The sequence below is a fragment of the Bidens hawaiensis genome, unplaced genomic scaffold (genome assembly GCF_021521415.1).
Source record: "Bidens hawaiensis isolate Kalapana, Puna unplaced genomic scaffold, B.hawaiensis_p1.1 tig00019355_1, whole genome shotgun sequence".
Classification (NCBI taxonomy): Eukaryota; Viridiplantae; Streptophyta; class Magnoliopsida; order Asterales; family Asteraceae; genus Bidens; species Bidens hawaiensis.
Genome location: NW_027492941.1, coordinates 132,542 through 151,464, shown reverse-complemented (window position 1 = coordinate 151,464; position 18,923 = coordinate 132,542). Strand labels below are relative to the sequence as shown.

Sequence of the window (18,923 nt, the reverse complement as noted above, 5' to 3'; positions counted from 1 at the left end):
CACATTAATTTTGAATGGTGCAATCAAGCGTCATCTATAAAGTATTTGTTTAAATACATCAACAAAGGACCGGATCGAGCTACTGTTTTTTTTTTCAATAACGACACACAAGCAGGCGTCGGACAGCGAGAAGTCGACGAGATAAAACAATTTTATGACTGTCGCTATTTATCTGATTCTGAGGCCGCATGGCGTATTTTTTGATATGATGTTCATTACAAAATGCCTTATGTTAACCGACTGCCTTTCCATCTTCCAGGACAAGAACATGTAGTTTATGGTGCGGACGATGATCTTGATAATGTCTTGGACAAAGCTGAAGGTGTCTCCTCTTCCATGTTTAATGGTTGGATGGAGTGCAACCAAAATCATGCTAAAGCGTGTAAATTGACTTATGTTGAATTCCCTACTGAATTTGTTTGGCATCAAATACCTCGTCGTTGGAAACCAAGGAAGTCGGGATTTTCCATAGGTAGAATTCATGTCGTGTCTCCTGCTGCTGGAGAAGTGTACTTCTTACGAATTCTTTTGAACTGAGTTAAAGGTCAAAAATCCTTCGAAGAAATTCGCACTGTTAACGGTCGTGTTCAACCTTCGTTTAGAGACGCTTGCTACGCTCTTGGATTATTAGAAGACGATCTAGAATACATTGAGGCAATTGAAGAGGCAAGCCATTCATCGTTGGGTCACGCACTCTGCACGTTGTTCGCTACAATGTTGTCAATTGATAGCCTTTCTAGACTAGAACATGTCTGGATAATTACTTGGAAATGGCTTTCTGATGACATTCTTTACAACCAACGACGTCTTTTAAAGTCACCAGGTATCAATATATTTCAAATGAGTTTTACAAAATGTATATTTATATATATATATAGTCATTAATATTACCCAATTTTTTTGTTTCAACTTTCATAGAGTTATCGCTAACTGAAGATCAAATCAAGCAGCTCACTCTATTTGAGATTGAAAAAATCTTGCTACGCAACAACTCAAGCTTAAGAAAATATACGAAAATGCCTTTCCCTAATGACGAGTATACATCTATTGCATCTAATAGTTTGATTCACGAAGAGTTATCATACGATTAAAACTTGCTAAAAGTAGAGTTCCAAACTCTATTTGATTCAATTACTCATGAGTAGAAAAATATTTTTGATCGTATAATGATGGCTGTTCAGCAGAATAAAGGGGGTGTGTTTTTCGTATATGGTTATGGTGGAAGAGGTAAAGCGTACTTATGGAAGACCTTGTCAACTGCCATAAGATCAAAAGGAGAAATCGTCCTAACTGTTGCTTTCAAGTGGAATTGCTTTGTTATTGTTAACCGGAGGTCGCACAGCACATTCCAGGTTTCATATTCCTATAAATCTAAAGAGGATTCTACTTGCTACATGGATCCAGGCATAGACGAGGCACAATTATTAGAAAAAACCATATTAATAATCTGGGACGAAGCTCCAATGGCTCACAAACATGGCTTCCAGGCTCTTGACAGGTTTTTAAAAGATGTCTTATCTTCTAATTTGCTATTTGGTAGAAAAGTTTTTGTATTTGGTGGAGACTTTCGACAAATCCTACCTGTAGTTCAAAAAGGCAATAGACAAGACATAGTAAATGCCTCTCTATGTTCTTCTTACATTTGGAGTGAAAGCACTGTCTTGAGATTAACAAAAAACCTAAGGTTAACTATGGGTAGGCCATCATCTGATGTTGAAGAAACCAAATTATTTGTAAAATGGCTTTTAGATATAGGTTAAGGTAATGTTGGAGATCCTAATGATGGTGTTGCAATGATAGATATACCTGACGATCTACTTATAAAAGATTCTGTTAATCCTCTATCTAAACTTTTTGACTTTGTATATCCTGATATTCTACAGAATTACGAGAACCAACATTACTTTCAGGATAGAGCCATACTTGCACCAACAAACGAAATTGTTGATGAGATTAATGACAGTTTTCTCACGTTTTTTCCAGGTGATGAAGTCGAGTACTTATGTTCAGATACCATATGTAGTTCAGAATATATCAATGACACGGTTGATGCAGCTTTATACTCACCTGAATTGCGTAATTGTCTAAGAATATCCAGACTACCAAACCACAAGCTTGTGCTAAAAGTTGGTGTTCCTGTTATGCTCCTTAGAAATCTTAACCAGAAGAAGGCTTATGTAATGGTACCCGACTACAAATTATATCTTTGGGTACTCGTGTAGTTGAAGCAAAAATTGTTTCTGGAACTAACATTGGACATACAGTTTTGATCCATAGATCAACAGTGACTCCAACAGACAACAAAATAGCATATAAATTTCAAAAACAACAGTTTTCCCTTGCAGTATGTTTTTTGATGACCATAAACAAAAGCCAAGGTCAATCATTATCTAGGGTTGGTTTGTACTTGAAAGGACCCGTGTTCTCACATGGACAGCTATACGTCGTCTTATCAAGAGTTACAAGCAGGTTTGGGCTCAAGATTCTGATTCTTGATAAACAAGGTAATCTGACCAATACAACCAAAAATGTAGCGTACAAGGAAATTTTTTCTTATTTGTAAACTCATTGCGTAACGTTTTGCTTTGTAATTCTTGTAATTTTAATGAAAGTTGTAATTGTATTAACAATATATGATAATTGTGTTATTAATTGTATTTTGTTTAACGTTTAAATATTGTAATTTTCATTAATTTCCGTGTAATACACGAGTCTCAAACTAGTATTGAATATATGCAATTAAACATTATTGAACATAAAAATACACAGTATTGCACAGTAATACATATGTGCATTACATCAAGTTTTCTTTATTATTTTTCCGGTGAAGAGTAATAAAATATAAGAAGAATGGAAGAAACAAAAATTTGAAAATATATTTTTATTTTTAATTAAAAATAATTAATTATGAGTTTTTAAGTTTTCTCTTAATCTTCTCTCTCTCTCTCTCTCTCTCTCTCTCTCTCTCTCTCTCTCTATATATATATATATATATATATATATATATATAGCAAGGTTAGAATAAAAAATTGATATTTCCTAAGAAATATAGGATGTAATTAGGCCATTTGATTTAATAAAACACGTAGGGGTAGGATGGTCTATATTGTTTTTATTTATTTTAGGAATTAAAATCATTATTTATTACGTTTCTATTTTCTAGTTATATTTAAATTAAAATCATTATAAACATGAACATGTTTTGTTTGGCGGATTCTGTGACATCCATCCATTGTATGCAAATCCATTTGAGGATTCCGTACTCCACACATCATTCAAAGGTAAACATCTCAAATTTGGATCATACAAGTTTAATTACTCAAAAGACATGAAATGTTTGGTTTTTTACCTAGCCACTATCGTGCAATATGTAGGTATCGGCTGTAGTGAGATTGATTCCAAGCCCTCCAGAAATCACACATACGCGGCGGTGGTGGCGGCGGCGGAGGCCGTGGTGGTGACGGCGAAAGTGAATGGTGGTGACGGTGGAGTGGGGGTGTACGACGGCGGCGGTGGAGGCCGTAGTGGTGACGGTGGAGTGGGGGTATACGGCGGCTATGGAGATGGTGGTCGTGACGACAGAGGTGAATGGTGGTGAAGGTGGAGTGGGGTTTGGGACTTGTGATTCTAAGGTGGATAAAACGTCACCGGCTTAATATGCTATGTGTTAATTAATCTTTTTTATAGTTAGAATTTATACTAATTATATTTTAATTATTGGTGCGTTTTCTATTAATTGTGTTTTTGTCATTGGTTTCTTGGTGTTCTTGGTGTGTGTGTTTTAAAACACACCGTAATATTGAATACAATGTGTTTTTGGTGTTGTATTTTAATTTTGGATTAAAATATGATAATCACATATTGATTATGTTTCCATATATAATAAAACACACTAGACGATTATGCCCCTAGAGTATTATAAAACAAATATTAAAATAAAACACACAGCCTAAAAAACCCACTTTCCATCTGGACCATCTGATCACCAAATCTAACGCATCATATTACTTCTTACACACTTTAGACACATTCCATTTCTTATTATAACTTCACCCTATATATATATATATATATATATATATATATATATATATATAGTTTGGATCCAATACAAATGAAATTAACGTGTTAATTGTGAGAATCAAATAGAGTAATTATATATACAAGTAGAGTAATTAAATAATTACATCATAGTTACTCTGTGATGTAATTACATAATTACTCTACTTGTATATATAATTACTCTAATTGATTCTCATAATTAGTACGCTAATTTCATTTGTACGTTAACTTTCTCATATGTGTGTGTGTGTGTGTGATGGTTCGTACGAGAAGTCAAGTTATAGTGAGAAGTGCGAAAAGTCAATCTGAACCATTGATTAACACTGATTATGTCTAGGCAATTGATTAGATTGATTGTGGTAAACTTGTAATTATAAAGATGTTAATTTACCAAGAATTTAATGAATAAGGGTAGTCGGTCCTTTGATTTGTAGAGTGTTTTAAGTGAAACTTAAGTCATTAATATCATTTATTTGTTATTATTATTACTAACTTTTGAAAGTTACGTATAATTTTTTTATTGTTATTTTTAATTTATATAATTAATCAAACTAATGTTAAACATATATCCATTTAATCAAATATTACAATATTTTCAATTATATTTATTCAAATGCGTCAAATATCATGTATTGCCTACACAGATTTGTATATTGTGTAGGTGGAGTCATGAATGTGTATGTGAAATTTTACAATTGTAGGCTATTAATATGATATGTTATTTATTATATATATGTAGTTTAATGTAAAAAATAAAAAAAAAATAGTTTATTTTATACCGTGTAAGGTTTATATATGTATTGTGTAGGTGATATCAAGAATGCGTATGTGAAAATTTTACAAGTATAGGTTATTAGCATTATCCGTTATTTATTATATGAATTTTAAGAACTTGACTAGCAAGATACTAGCCAAGAACAAACACACCAAAGTGCATATACACCCGATTAAAAAGACACATGAATGTAAAAGTATATTAGTGGGTTAAAAACGGTAGCACAAATGTTCGAAACTTTACAAACTTTAGAATTTGTATCTTCCACGAATCTTGTAGTTTTCATGTTTGAGATGCCAATCAACTTGGCCATTATTTATCGAGTCGGGTACAACCGAAATGAATCAAAATATAACTAAACTTCAGATAAAAGAATACACATGACGGCAAGCAAACATATATACTTAGTCCCGGACTAAAATATACAATGCAATCGTCCAAAAGTACACGAATGTCATAACACAAAAAAAAGTTATCGGTGTCCCTAGACGCCAGTGAATCAATCTAGATTTTACTAAATCTTTTGTTTGAATATGTTTGGATCTACCCGGTGACTATCTTGTGATTTTCATCTTCTAGTTTTAGATTTCTATTGGTTAGTGGAATTATTTCTAGAGTCGGGTTAGGTCACCGAAATGAATCACATTGACTGAACTTCTAATATTTACAATTTAGGATAAAGTTACATATAAACACCGTCGACTCAACTATACAATATAATGACCCAAAAATATACGATATCATTAGAATCTTATAACACAGTAAAAGATTTATCGGTGTTGCTTGACATTTTACAAAATCTTAAGTGAACATTTTTGTTGAACCTATCAAACAATCAATGGCTCATTAAAGTAAATGTGGTTCATATGGATAGTTTGTTTGTTGTTTTTTTGTTTTTCATAAATTTAAACTGGACTCTTAATAGCCCAATGGATCAATGGATTAATGTATTATTTCATCGGCTTGTAGTGGGCTATTGGAATGGTCCATAGTTGGTTTGTCCACAGTCTAGACTCTAGGGGGTTGTTTGGTAGAGGGATTTGACTGGGGAGAAATGGAATTAGAAATATTTCTTTTGTTTGTTTTCCACTTTTCATTTCTATTTCTCTTTCTATTTCTCTAAAACTAGAGAATTCCATTTCTCTTTAAAACAAAGAGAAATCCATTTCTCAGCAGCCTCCTCATAGCATGTCACCACCTCGTCTCCGGCCACCACCTCGTCTCCGACCACCACCCCGTCTCCGGCCACCACCCCGTCTCCAAGTCTGCAACCGCCACCTCGTCTCCAAGTCTGCAACCACCACCCCGTCTCCGCCGTTCGCAGTGGTGAACACAGAGATGGTAACCGGTTGATTGTGGTCGCAGGTGGGTGACAGTGGTGGTGGAAATCGGCGGTGGTTGCAGGTGGCTTCTGATTATCATCATCATCATCATCGCCACCACAACCACCACCACAAAATCTCCAAAGAGGCAGTGATGACAGATCTGAGCCTCCTTTTTCTATATCTTATGTTCCAAAATTTTGAATCTTTTTAATTTCTTGTGTACTGTGGTTGAAGAAGGGGGGTTGGTGGCGGCAGCCGGTGGTGGTGGGCTGTGGTTGTAGAAAGGGCTGTGGTGGTGGTGCTGGTGGTGTGGGGCTGTGGTGGTGGGGCTGGTGGTGGTGGTGGGGCTGTGGTGGTGGGGCTGTGGTGGTGGGTGGTGTCAGGTTGGGTGGAGGTGGGGTTGGGTATGGTAGAGTTCTCTGTTTATTTTCTCGTGTACCAAACAAGAGAAATGATTCTCATTCTCCATACCAATTCTCTTTCTCTACAATTCCATTTCCATTTCTATTTTCTCTCCATTTCCATTCTCTGTACCAAACACCCCTAGAGGTGAAAAGTGAAAACACAAATAGATATGACGTATGAGTGGTCTCATTCATCTTTATCTTTTTAATATACAAAAAGTTTCAAAATACTATAAAAATATTTTATTATAAACTGCATTATGCTTATGCGTGTGAATACGTAACATACGCATGATATTGCTTGCTGCCTACCTAGACCGACAAACCAAACCATTACCTTCGGTACTAAATTATAGTACCAACACAATATAACCTAGAAGGCATGACTCATCCAATACCATGTTTATTTTCTGGTACCGGGGGATCTACTCATTACCATGTGCATTTTCGAGCTCTCTTTCACATGAAAAGGTTGGTAATGGAGGATCATTTTAGAGATAGAAAGACACTAATTCCAATAACATGCACATTTCGAAAAACATAGATGATTTAGCCCCATACAATTAGCGACAACAAATATAAAGACTTTGATTTATTGACCAACTTAGATGGATTTTAATTCCGAGACTACCAATTCCAATATGCTAGTTATAATAAACTAACAAAGAGGTTATAACATATGTAATAATATGGAGGTTTGTTCGGGGATGAAGAACACCAATTGTAGGTATAAGCATGAAATGAAAACAACTGACCAATTTTTGTCTTCTTTAAGGTTTTGAAATAGTTGATGTTGGTATGCTATTTATCGAAGGTTTTTTTATTGTTAAATTTAGATCTAATTAGCAATGTATTCCCGAGAAATATCCATTATAAATGGGCCTTAAGGGCAAACGAGAAAAAAAGTCTAGCAAAAAAATCTTATCCAAACAACTTATCTCCTAAACTAGTTTGATCACTATGTTTTCATCCTCAAAATGACTGAAAAACTTATTCTATGTGATACATTATAGTTAAAACACTAAACAAATATAATTTATGATTGTTGTCGTTGTTGTCGTCGTCGTTGTTCAAATTTCGATAAAACTTTGTTGATGAATTATCATGCTTTTCGAGATGGGGTTACGTATGATTACAGAAAACCCTAATATGAGAAAGATCATCATCATTGCACTCAAAACGATTACACAATATGAGAAAGATGGAAGTGACACTACATGAAGGTACAATGCTCGAACTAAGTTGTCTGTCTGCTATGTACTACGTGGTCATAAATACAGATCAAACTCATATACTGATCAACGCCTAATCCAGAATTTCTATCCTAGCGTTCCTCCTGAAAGCTCACTACGCATTTCTACGCATGATTTTAAGAAAGTTACTGACTACAACTGCCCTATCTTTTCAGCTTTACTTTTGAGTTAAAACTATGCGTAGAAATGGCACTGATGTTGACTTGATGCCATAAAATTTGTTCTCCATGTTTTACGTTTTCTAACCTGCCTTGGTCATAAAACTACTGCTGCAACACTCTAAAACCCGATTTCATTACTTTCTAAGGATATGCAAGTCACCCACACAACGGAAAACTTAAAAAAAAAAAATCACTAGTTGTTACACAACGGAAGATTTTGAAACATGTGAAAATAGCTTAAGACGTTTCAGTTTTTAAAACTCCAAAACTGGCTCTTTGTTTTCTATCCTAGGATGTCTGTTTTCCGAGTAAGATAGCCCAAGACGCAATGCCATGTTCCACAGCTCGCTTGCTACTATTTCGTTGCAATTGAGCGAATGATTCCCATTAATTAATCAGTTGTGACTAATAAGTTGAACCAGAAACACGTTGTGTATTACTTTAGTTGAAACAAAAACACACTAAAAAAGTTTAATAGTGTTAAAAACGTTTAATACGATTTAACACTCGAGTGCAATGGCAAGGAGTTTCAAATTGTTTTCAACAATATATGAAGCAAATGCATTCCATGACATGATAAATAACACTTTATTAACATAGGGAAAATTCCCAAAATAAGTATTTGTCAAAACAAATTTCTAGTTTTAGGTGTCATTTGCAAAAAATTCCAGAAATAGGTATCATAAACTAGTCGTGACGAGTAGTTTGTCGAACCAATTAAAACTTACCGCATGTCCTTAAACTAACCGTAACGAGCACGCTCCCTAATCATTTACTCGTCACGACTAAATAAGTTTCATGCCTCGTAATCAACGCCCACGAGTAATTCATAAGTCTTTTAGTCGCGACGACTAGTTTACCCGGTTTACATTCCCTACACGAGTAGTTTATTAGTAGTTAACTCGTTGCGACTAGTTTAACCTTATAATCTATTCGTCACGACTAAATGCCTTATGAATTACTCGTGGACGTTGATAACGAGGCATGAAACTTATTTAGCCGTGACGAGTAGATTATTAGTGAACGTCTCGTTACGGTTAGTTTAAGAACACGTGGCAAGTTTTAATTGGTTTCTACAAATTACTCGCTACGACAAGTTTATAATACGTATTTCTGGAATTTTTTACAAATGATACATAAAACAATTTGTTTTCATAAATACCTATTTTTGGAATTTTCCCATTAACATACTAGCTTTAGAACCCGTGTGATGCACATGAAGCTCAAAAGAAATACAAATAAACTATAGAAATTAAAAGATTAAATAAAAAAAACCTATATTTTGTCAAATTAAATAGTTTAATAAGTTCAAATGATATTTTCTAATGGAATATTCATACGAATGCGTGGTGCATTCTCATGCAATTTCTCATAATCACAAAAAAGATCCATCTAGTGATTTTATAAGTTGTAATTATATTTCTTTAATGGAATAACGAATTCTAACAAAAATGATAAGATGTTTCATTATAAATGACATAAAAAGAGAACATTGTATATAAAATTAGCATGACTAAAACACGTTTTGTATTACAGATTTTAAGAGATTGATGATAACTCCATGGATCCATGGAGGTTAAATAATCACTGAGAATAAATTTGCTATTCATTCATAATTTCTTTTTGTTTTTATCTTCTTAGACCTATAAATATTGTTCAATAATTTTCCACGCTCATCTCCTACACTGAAAAATCATTACAAATTGATTTAATAAAAATAAGTAAGTATAATTTCACTAAAGATAGAAATATTTTTATTACTCTAACATAAATACCTGTATATTTTTAATCTCTATAATTTAGGTAATTAGTTATTTGACTAAATTATGGATTGATATGTTTTGATTATACTGACATAAATAAGTTTTCATTAAAAATTCGAAAATAGTTGAAGCGGGAAATTTTGGCTATCAAGTGACATGTGTCAACATTTTTTTACTTTATTAGAATAGATAGATTCATGTATAGCAAAACTACATCTATGTGTTCCATTAAGATATTTCACTAGATTAATAAAACTACTTTTAAGACCCGGCCTCTTATGTCAAATCAGTCTTTTTGTACTCTTTTAACTTTATATTAGATAGGTAGTTAAATTTCTATCAAAGTAGACTTTTTTTTTCTCGTACCCGTTCTTTTAGTTGGGAAAGAAATAAAAAGAGAGATTTTTTTATAAGGTGAAGTTATTGACACACACCCAAAATTAGGGTGCACCTTTCTATATACCCACTTATTATAACACACAAAACTTTATCCATGTGTTCCATTAAGATATTTCACTATATTCATAAAATTACTTTTAAGCCCCGACCTCTTTATTTAGATCAGTGGTTAAGTTTGTGTCAATTCAATTTTTTGAACTTTTTGAACTTTATATTAGATAGGTAGTTAAGTTTCTATCAAATTAGTCTTTTTTTTCTCGTAGCCGTTCTTTTAGTTAGGAAAGACATAAAATTCGAGACTTTTTATAAGGCTTATGCTATTAACACCCACCCAAAATTGGGGTGCACATCTCTATGTGCCGCATATAACACTATATACGACATATAAAGGGTTTTTGTATCATTTTGTTTGTACACTATATGCCGCATACAGGGCTTTACGCGGCATATAAAATACCAATAGGAAAAAGACAAAATTCATTATATGCCGTGTGCCTATACATGACATATGACATATAGTTCTTTATTTTTTTAATTATTAATTTTTTAACAAATATATGAAACTAATTAATTCATTTTATAATTAATATTTTTTTAAAATAAATAACTAAGAAAATACTAATTAATATTTTTTATTGGTACTTTTTTAAATAATAATTTTAAAAAATAAATAAAATAATAATTATTCTTTTTTAATTACTAATTTTGGCACGTCGGGCATTAGATGCGACGACGCTGCTGTCGCTTAGATATATTTGTTTATTTTGTTTTATTTGTACGAACTCGTTGTACATGTTATATATATATATATAGTATTATATTTTTTTAATTAGGCCAATTTTGGTCACTTTATAAATTTTATCACTACTCGGCCAACAGTCCGATTTTGACAGTCTAACAGTCCGGTCAACAGTTTTCATCTTTTAACAGTCGTTTAATTTTTTATTTATTATTTAATTACGGAATATGTAGTTATGTATGCTAATACAAACTAATGATTTTGAAAATATCAATCAATCAATCATACCCAACGGATCCCGCTAATAGCAAAGTTAAAAGTAGGGTCTGGGGAGGGTGGGATGTAGGCACACCGTACTTCTATCCAAAAGAATAGAGAGGTGGTTTCTAGAGAGACCATTGGCTCTAAAAATCAGATGTATTGCAGGATATAAAGGCAATCCAAGTTCAACAGTAATATAATTAATAATAACACTTAGTAATAATAATGAAAATACTATATAGATATATTGAAATAGTAAGAATAAACTCCCAAATATATATATATATATATATATATAATAACATAATGGCGTGTGACAAAAAAAAAGAGAAACCCCTAAGTTACTAATTTCTCCTTATAAATCATTAACCTTAATTCTACGTCTCCAAGAATTCCTATCTTCAACCATATCCTCAGAGAGGTTTAGCTCTAGTTAATCATGCCTAATCCTCTCATGCCAAGTCAATTTAGGTCGGCCTCTACGCTTCCTCCCCTCTATAGTAATGTTTTCTACGGATCTTACAGGATTCGTTGTCTGGTTCTCTTCACATGTCAAAACCATCTCAATCTCCATTCTCTTAATTTGTCTGATATGTTAGCTACCCTAATCTCTCCCGAAACACACCGTTTCTTATTCTTTCTAACTTTGTGTGCCAACACATCCAGCGTAGCATTCTCAGCTCTGCTACCTCCATTTTTCGCTCTTGTGTCTTCTTGATAGCCCAGCAATTTGTTCCATATAACATTGCAGGTCTAACTGCGATCCTATAAAACTTTCCCTTTAGTTTAGTTGGGAATCTCCTGTCGCACAATACACCTGTAGCCGCTCTCCATCTACACCATCCTACCTGAACTCGATGGGCCACATCACTGTCTAACTCCCTATCGCTCTAAGCAAACGATCCTAGGTACTTGAACTTCGTAACCCGCGGAACCTCTTGCCCATCAATGGTGATCTGGATTTCCTCATTGTCATTTATTCCATCAAAATCACAATGGAGGTGTAACAACTCGGGTTTTCCACGTATGACTTTATACCCGTTACTCGACTTGTTTTATGATTCCGAAAATTTTTAACAATGAAAAGCGTTACGCTTATCGAGGAATTTTTTATACAATTTATGTTTAATTATTATATTTATTTAATATATATTTAACTTTGGAAAATATACGTTTTTAACCCGAAACTAAACTTTAACCCTCTAATGTTTCCACCTTCAATCTATAGGGACTAAAATGCAATTTCTAACATTCTCTTTATGACCCATTTACCCAAATCCGTAACCCATGACCCGTATACCCCATCCGCGATCCGTTTAGATTTCTTGAATCCCAAGTAACGATCTAAGTTAGGAATTGAATCATGGTTGAGATTTCTGTTATCATTTACGGCCTAAACAACTACACTAATTAGGAAACAAGATCGAATATGATGTATATCGGTATAATTTATAAACCGACTAACCCTAGAATCAATTATATAACCTAGGGATGATAATAAATCAATTACTTGCGTCTGCACAACCCTAAGGCCTGCGCCAACTAAAACCCTAAGTTTAATTGGAGTGTCGAGGTCCCTGTGCACCCAATCTTCGCCATCGGAGGCCGGCGATGTTGAGTCCATTTGAACAGCATATAATCAACGATATAGGTAATTAATCACATGGTTTTTCTCATCTTGTTGTGCTTCACATTAGCCCTAACATTAATTTGATAAACACTGAAAGGATTGATCGATTTCATAAGCTAGGGTTTATGTTCAAATTGGGTTTTAAACGTTTATGTATATATTAAGCAGTTTACAGATCCCAAACAACTAACACACCAGCACGCATGGCTGGTGTGTGTATGTTCAAATTTCAGCCGTAGGTCGCGGGTTCGAGTCCCAGATCGCCCCTGTTTTTGTTATTATTATTTTTTTAGCTATTTTTAACCTATTTTAATGATTTATAATACATCATAATTAATATTAAATGTCAAATAAAACCTATTTTAATTAAACCAACATCATAAAGCTAAACGTTTTATGTCGATTGATCTCGTAACATGTTTTCAAGTATATATATATATATATATATATGTACATGTATGTATTTTATTAAATAATAAACCAACAACTATTGTATTAAATCTTAATATCAATATCGATGATTTCTCATCATAAAAGTATCTTTATTAATTTTTCATATTTATTATATATATATGTGTGTGTGTGTGTGTGTATTATTTATTTTAAACAAAATTATAATAAACGTCTTTAATATCTTAAAATGTGTTTTCACTATCGGATTTCGTTAAATGGTTTTAAGATATAAATTTTACTATAATTATATATTCAAACGATTATTATTATAATAGATCTCAACTTATATTTGTTTCAAAACTAATTATTTGTAATGTTGATTATATGATAAACAATGATTTTATAATTAAACGATAACAATAATAATTCGTAGTGATCAATCGTTCAATCCATAACGCATCCAACCATAAATATAACTCAAATCAAATCGAAATCCTAAATTCGATATACGTATTGCATCATTTATAATTTATTCAATATTATTTAATTAGGATTCTTGTTGGTAATTCTCGAAGATCGTGATTATCGCTTTCTTGTCGTAATCATTCCCGTTTGGCTTATTCGATCAGGTGAGTTTTATCATTCCCCTATTTTACTCGATTTCCATAAATGTTTTGGGGACATATGCGCATATAATACTATACATACATATCTATATATATATACATATCAAAAATAGCAAACGTGTAATTGTGTGTGATTAATCAAATCTACTTGTTATGTGCCTATGTGTTATTGTATTGATTCGCTTGACATATCCCCTTGGAGAGGGTTCTCATTCTCATTGACCACCGTCTGATTCGCTTGGTAACGGTCTTATTCTTATATGCTTATGGTTGATTTACCAGCTCCCTATTTGCTTGGTAATGATTTAATCGACAACTTACATGCTTATGGTTTGATTTCATTACCGCATTTATTACGTTTTGCTTATTTATTATATTATCCTTATTTTATTGCAAAAATGGTGGTAAACTCACTCAACATGTGTTGTTGACCAAAACTCCATTTTCTACGCATATGCAGGTTGCCTGAGTTGAAGGATGGACACTTAGAAAGACTTTAGGGTTATATTGAAGACAAACTTAAATTTAATTGATTGTATTTATTTATTTGAATTGTATTGTTGTATTTGAATATTGTGTATTATTTGAATTAAATAATTAATTAGATATTGTCACAATTTATATATGATAGTATCTTTGAGCTGTGAGCAATCGGATCGTGCCCCGGCATTTCAGCCTTAGGTTGGGGTGTGACAGATTGGTATCAGAGCCGAATGTTATAAGATAGGTCGTTAGAAATGGTCCTAGACATATGTTAGGAACCCTATACATGCTTATCTAAAGTGCCTTATGTGCTATTTAAATTGTTTACAGCTTGCTTAGATTAATTATTTAAATTGTATTTATCTTGTTTATTTGTTGCACACACACACGAATTCCGAGGTTATGCCTTAACTTTCAAAATATTTTTAAAATCCTCTTAATGTTTGGTAGATTATATTTTATTATGGGAAATTTCCTAAGAATTCTCGTGTTTTGCTCTTTCACCTTGAAGCGTGGGGGTATGATACATCTCGTGCAGCCATAACTTTAAGTGGTACCCATAATCGGCTAAACGATCGCGCGGTAAACAAAACCAGCTAAACGGTTATACTTCTAAATTATGTTTTTAAATTATTTTAAATGCTTAGTTGGGTGAAAAATCCATGGAAATCCATGGGCACTCTAACTATTCATTTATTAAATCATTTTCGATTTGATTTTTGGATAGGAACGTATCGTCCGGGGTGGTTCCCGAGATACACCAACTACTTATAGTTGATTCGTTGATTCGATATTTAGTTGGGTCAGTTAAATGCCATGTACACACTCATGGGCTGAATAACTCAGTTGTTTATTTCTCGTTATTTGAATTGGGCCAACAAATTGCCATGGTACGCTCATGGGAGGCCAATTCACAAACTTATGTTGTTTTATTTAGTTGGACCATTTAAATTTCCATGGAAAGCTCATGGGAGGTCAACTCGTTTGATATGTTTGGTTATTTTATTTTGGAAAATTTTATAAAACATTATTTACTTTTAAAGGCAAAATGAGTTTTCAAAATCTTACGGTTTTATTTTTTTAACTAAACATTATCAATTATAATTTGAAATTATATCTAGAATCATCAAAACAATTGTTTTGTCTTAAAAATTTTATTTTCAATGTTTTACAACCCACATGATAAAATAAATTATGCGGACCATCCGACGATAAGAGTAATTATGGATGCATACATAATTATCCAAGTCTTCGCATGGAAATCATAATACGTACAATTAAGTGTCATGATTTAGAACCTAAGGTAGCTAAGGTAGCGGTACAAATGATAAGGACATGATGTATACGCCGCTGGTACATCCTATATATAAGTGCCCTTATCGGAGTGTCATTTGAAGCGTTGCTTCGGTTATTATAAGTTCTATGTTATGATATTTTCTTAAAATTATAATTATTTTCAAAACGATGATGTTTTGGTTTTCCTTAATTTCGGGACGAAATTCCCTAAAGTAGGGGAGACTGTAACAACTCGGGTTTTCCATGTATGACTTTGTACCCGTTACTCGACTTGTTTTATGATTCGGAAAATTTTTAACAATGAAAAGCGTTACGCTTATCAAGGAATTTTTTATACAATTTATGTTTAATTATTATATATATTTAATATATATTTAACTTTGAAAAATATACGTTTTTAACCCGAAACTAAACTTTAACCCTCTAATGTTTCCACCTTCAATCTATAGGGACTAAAATGCAATTTCTAACATTCTCTTTATGACCCATTTACCCAAACCCGTAACCCATGACCCGTATACCCCATCCGCGATCCGTTTAGATTTCTTGAATCCCAAATAACGATCTAAGTTAGGAATTGAATCATGGATGAGATTTCTGTTATCTTTTACGGCCTAAACAACTACACTAATTAGGAAACAAGATCGAATATGATGTATATCGGTATAATTTATAAACCGACTAACCCTAGAATCAATTATATAACCTAGGGATGATAATAAATCAATTACTTGCGTCTGCACAATCCTAAGGCATGTGCCAACTAAAACCCTAAGTTTATTTGGAGTGTCGAGGTCCCTGTGCACCCGATCTTCGCCATCAGAGGCCGGCGATGTTGAGTCCGTTTGAACAGCATATAATCAATGATATAGGTAATTAATCACATGGTTTTTCTCGTCTTGTTGTGATTCACATTAGCCCTAACATTAATTTGATAAACACTGAAAGGATTGATCGATTTCATAAGCTAAGGTTTATGTTCAAATTGGGGTTTAAACGTTTATGTATATATTAAGCAGTTTACAGATCCTAAACAACTAACACACCAGCACGCATGGCTGGTGAGTGTGTGTTCAAATTTCAGCCGTAGGTCGCAGGTTCGAGTCCCAGATCGCCCCTGTTTTTGTTATTATTATTTTTTAGCTATTTTTAACCTATTTTATTGATTTATAATACATCATAATTAATATTAAATGTCAAATAAACCCTATTTTAATTAAACCAACATCATAAAGCTAAACGTTTCATGTCGATTGATCTCGTAACATGTTTTCAAGTATTATATATATATGTACATGCATATATTTTATTAAATAATAAACCAACAACTATTGTATTAAATCTTAATATCAATATCGATGATTTCTTGTCATAAAAGTATCTTTATTAATTTTTCATATTTGTTATATATATATATATGTGTGTGTGTGTGTATTATTTATTTTAAACAAAATTATAATAAACGTCTTTAATATCTTTAAATGTGTTTTCACTATCGGATTCGTTAAACGGTTTTAAGATATAAATTTTACTATAATTATATATTCAAACGATTATTATTATAATAGATCTCAACTTATATTTGTTTCAAAACTAATTATTTGTAAAGTTGATTATATGATAAACAATGATTTTATAATTAAACGATAACAATAATAATTCGTAGTGATCAATCGTTCAATCCATAACGCATCCAACCATAAATATAACTCAAATCATATCGAAATCCTAAATTCGTTATACGTATTGCATCATTTATAATTCATTCAATATTATTTAATTAGGATTCTTGTTGGTAATTCTCGAAGATCGTGATTATCGCTTTCTTGTCGTAATCATTCCCGTTTGGCTTATTCTATCAGGTGAGTTTTATCATTCCCCTATTTTACTCGATTTCCATAAATGTTTTGGGGACATATGCGCATATAATACTATACATACATATCTATATATATATACATATCAAAAATAGCAAACGTGTAATTGTGTGTGATTAATCAAATCTACTTGTTATGTGCCTATGTGTTATTGTGTTGATTCGCTTGACATATCCCCTTGGAGAGGGTTCTCATTCTCATTGACCACCTTCTGATTCGCTTGGCAATGGTCTTATTCTTATATGCTTTTGGTTGATTTACCGGCGCCCTATTTGCTTGGCAATGGTTTAATCGACAACTTACATGCTTATGGTTTGATTTCATTACCGCATTTATTACGTTTTGCTTATTTATTATATTATCCTTATTTATTGCAAAAATGGTGGTAAACTCACTCAACATGTGTTGTTGACCAAAACTCCATTTTCTACGCATATGCAGGTTGCCTGAGTTGAAGGATGGACACTTAGAAAGACTTTAGGGTTATATTGAAGACAAACTTAAATTTAATTGATTGTATTTATTTATTTGATTTGTATTGTTGTATTTGAATATTGTGTATTATTTGAATTAAATAATTAATTAGATATTGTCATAATTTATATACGATAGTATCTTCGAGCTGTGAGCAATTGAATCGCGCCCCGGCATTTCAGCCATAGGTTGGGGTGTTACAGGAGGTATTCTGTTTTGGAGCGACTAATCCTTAATCCTTTTCCCTCTAAGGTTGTTCGCCACTCCTCTAGTCTCATGTTAAGATCTTGTTTGCTCTCAGCAACTAACATAATATCGTATGCGAACATCATGCACCACGGGAGTGTCTCCTGAATCAATTTTGACAACTTGTCCAAGACTAATGCAAAAAGGAATGGGCTCAACGTTGACCCCTGGTAGAGGCCTACCTCCACGGGGAAAAGGTCGGTGTCCCCCACTGGTGCACGAACACTTGTAGCATTCCTGGCATACATATCTATAATTTGCTTATGTTCGTTCAGTTAAATCTTCATTATCATGTCTTTTGAATTACATCGTAACAGAAGGCAAAGTGGGCAACAAGCTGCGGCGCTACCCCCTTTTGAATCGCAAAACCCAATCTTTTAAAAACTATATTTGCTGATCTTAGAGTCATAACATTGCTATGCATGACCCGCTGAACACGGGTAAGTAGCTCCACAGCTTCAGGCGCGAGGAAACCAAAAATGTCAAAAGCAAAAGTAATAAATACATGTTGGTTGTCAAGACACGCCTTCTCATGTTTTGCCACCTTACCTGAAGCAGCTTTTAATGCGGCTTGACTGACCGCGAAACCACTACTCCCTAAACCCACCAAAGGAGAAACCCCTGTTAAATCCACACACATGTGTTTTCCTCCAATCCATCCAAACACCAAAATGTCAGCCGGTCGAAGAGATGATCTTCCCTCCAACGGGTCAGTCAGGAAATTCACAGGTGTTTCTTTCTTAACAGAAATTCCAG

At 33.2% G+C, this 18,923-nt stretch overlaps 1 protein-coding gene across 1 annotated transcript; it reads left to right on the top strand.

Moving 5' to 3' along the window:
* The first annotated feature begins 222 nt into the window (after positions 1 to 222).
* Positions 223 to 1,091, top strand: LOC143558207 (uncharacterized). Its single transcript, XM_077047090.1, has 3 exons — positions 223 to 509; positions 603 to 823; positions 919 to 1,091. Exons 1-3 carry the CDS (start codon positions 223 to 225, stop codon positions 1,089 to 1,091), a joined length of 681 nt encoding a protein of 226 aa, XP_076903205.1.
* Positions 1,092 to 18,923: the final 17,832 nt, after the last annotated feature.

Excerpts from the sequence above, each read along its gene's own strand:
- LOC143558207 (XM_077047090.1), top strand. The coding sequence starts at position 223 with ATGCCTTATGTTAACCGACTGCCTTTCCATCTTCCAGGACAAGAACAT. Across the intron at positions 510-602 it reads TCTCCTGCTGCTGGAGAAGT|AGACGCTTGCTACGCTCTTG; the intron begins GTACTTCTTACG and ends ACCTTCGTTTAG. Across the intron at positions 824-918 it reads ACGTCTTTTAAAGTCACCAG|AGTTATCGCTAACTGAAGAT; the intron begins GTATCAATATAT and ends CAACTTTCATAG.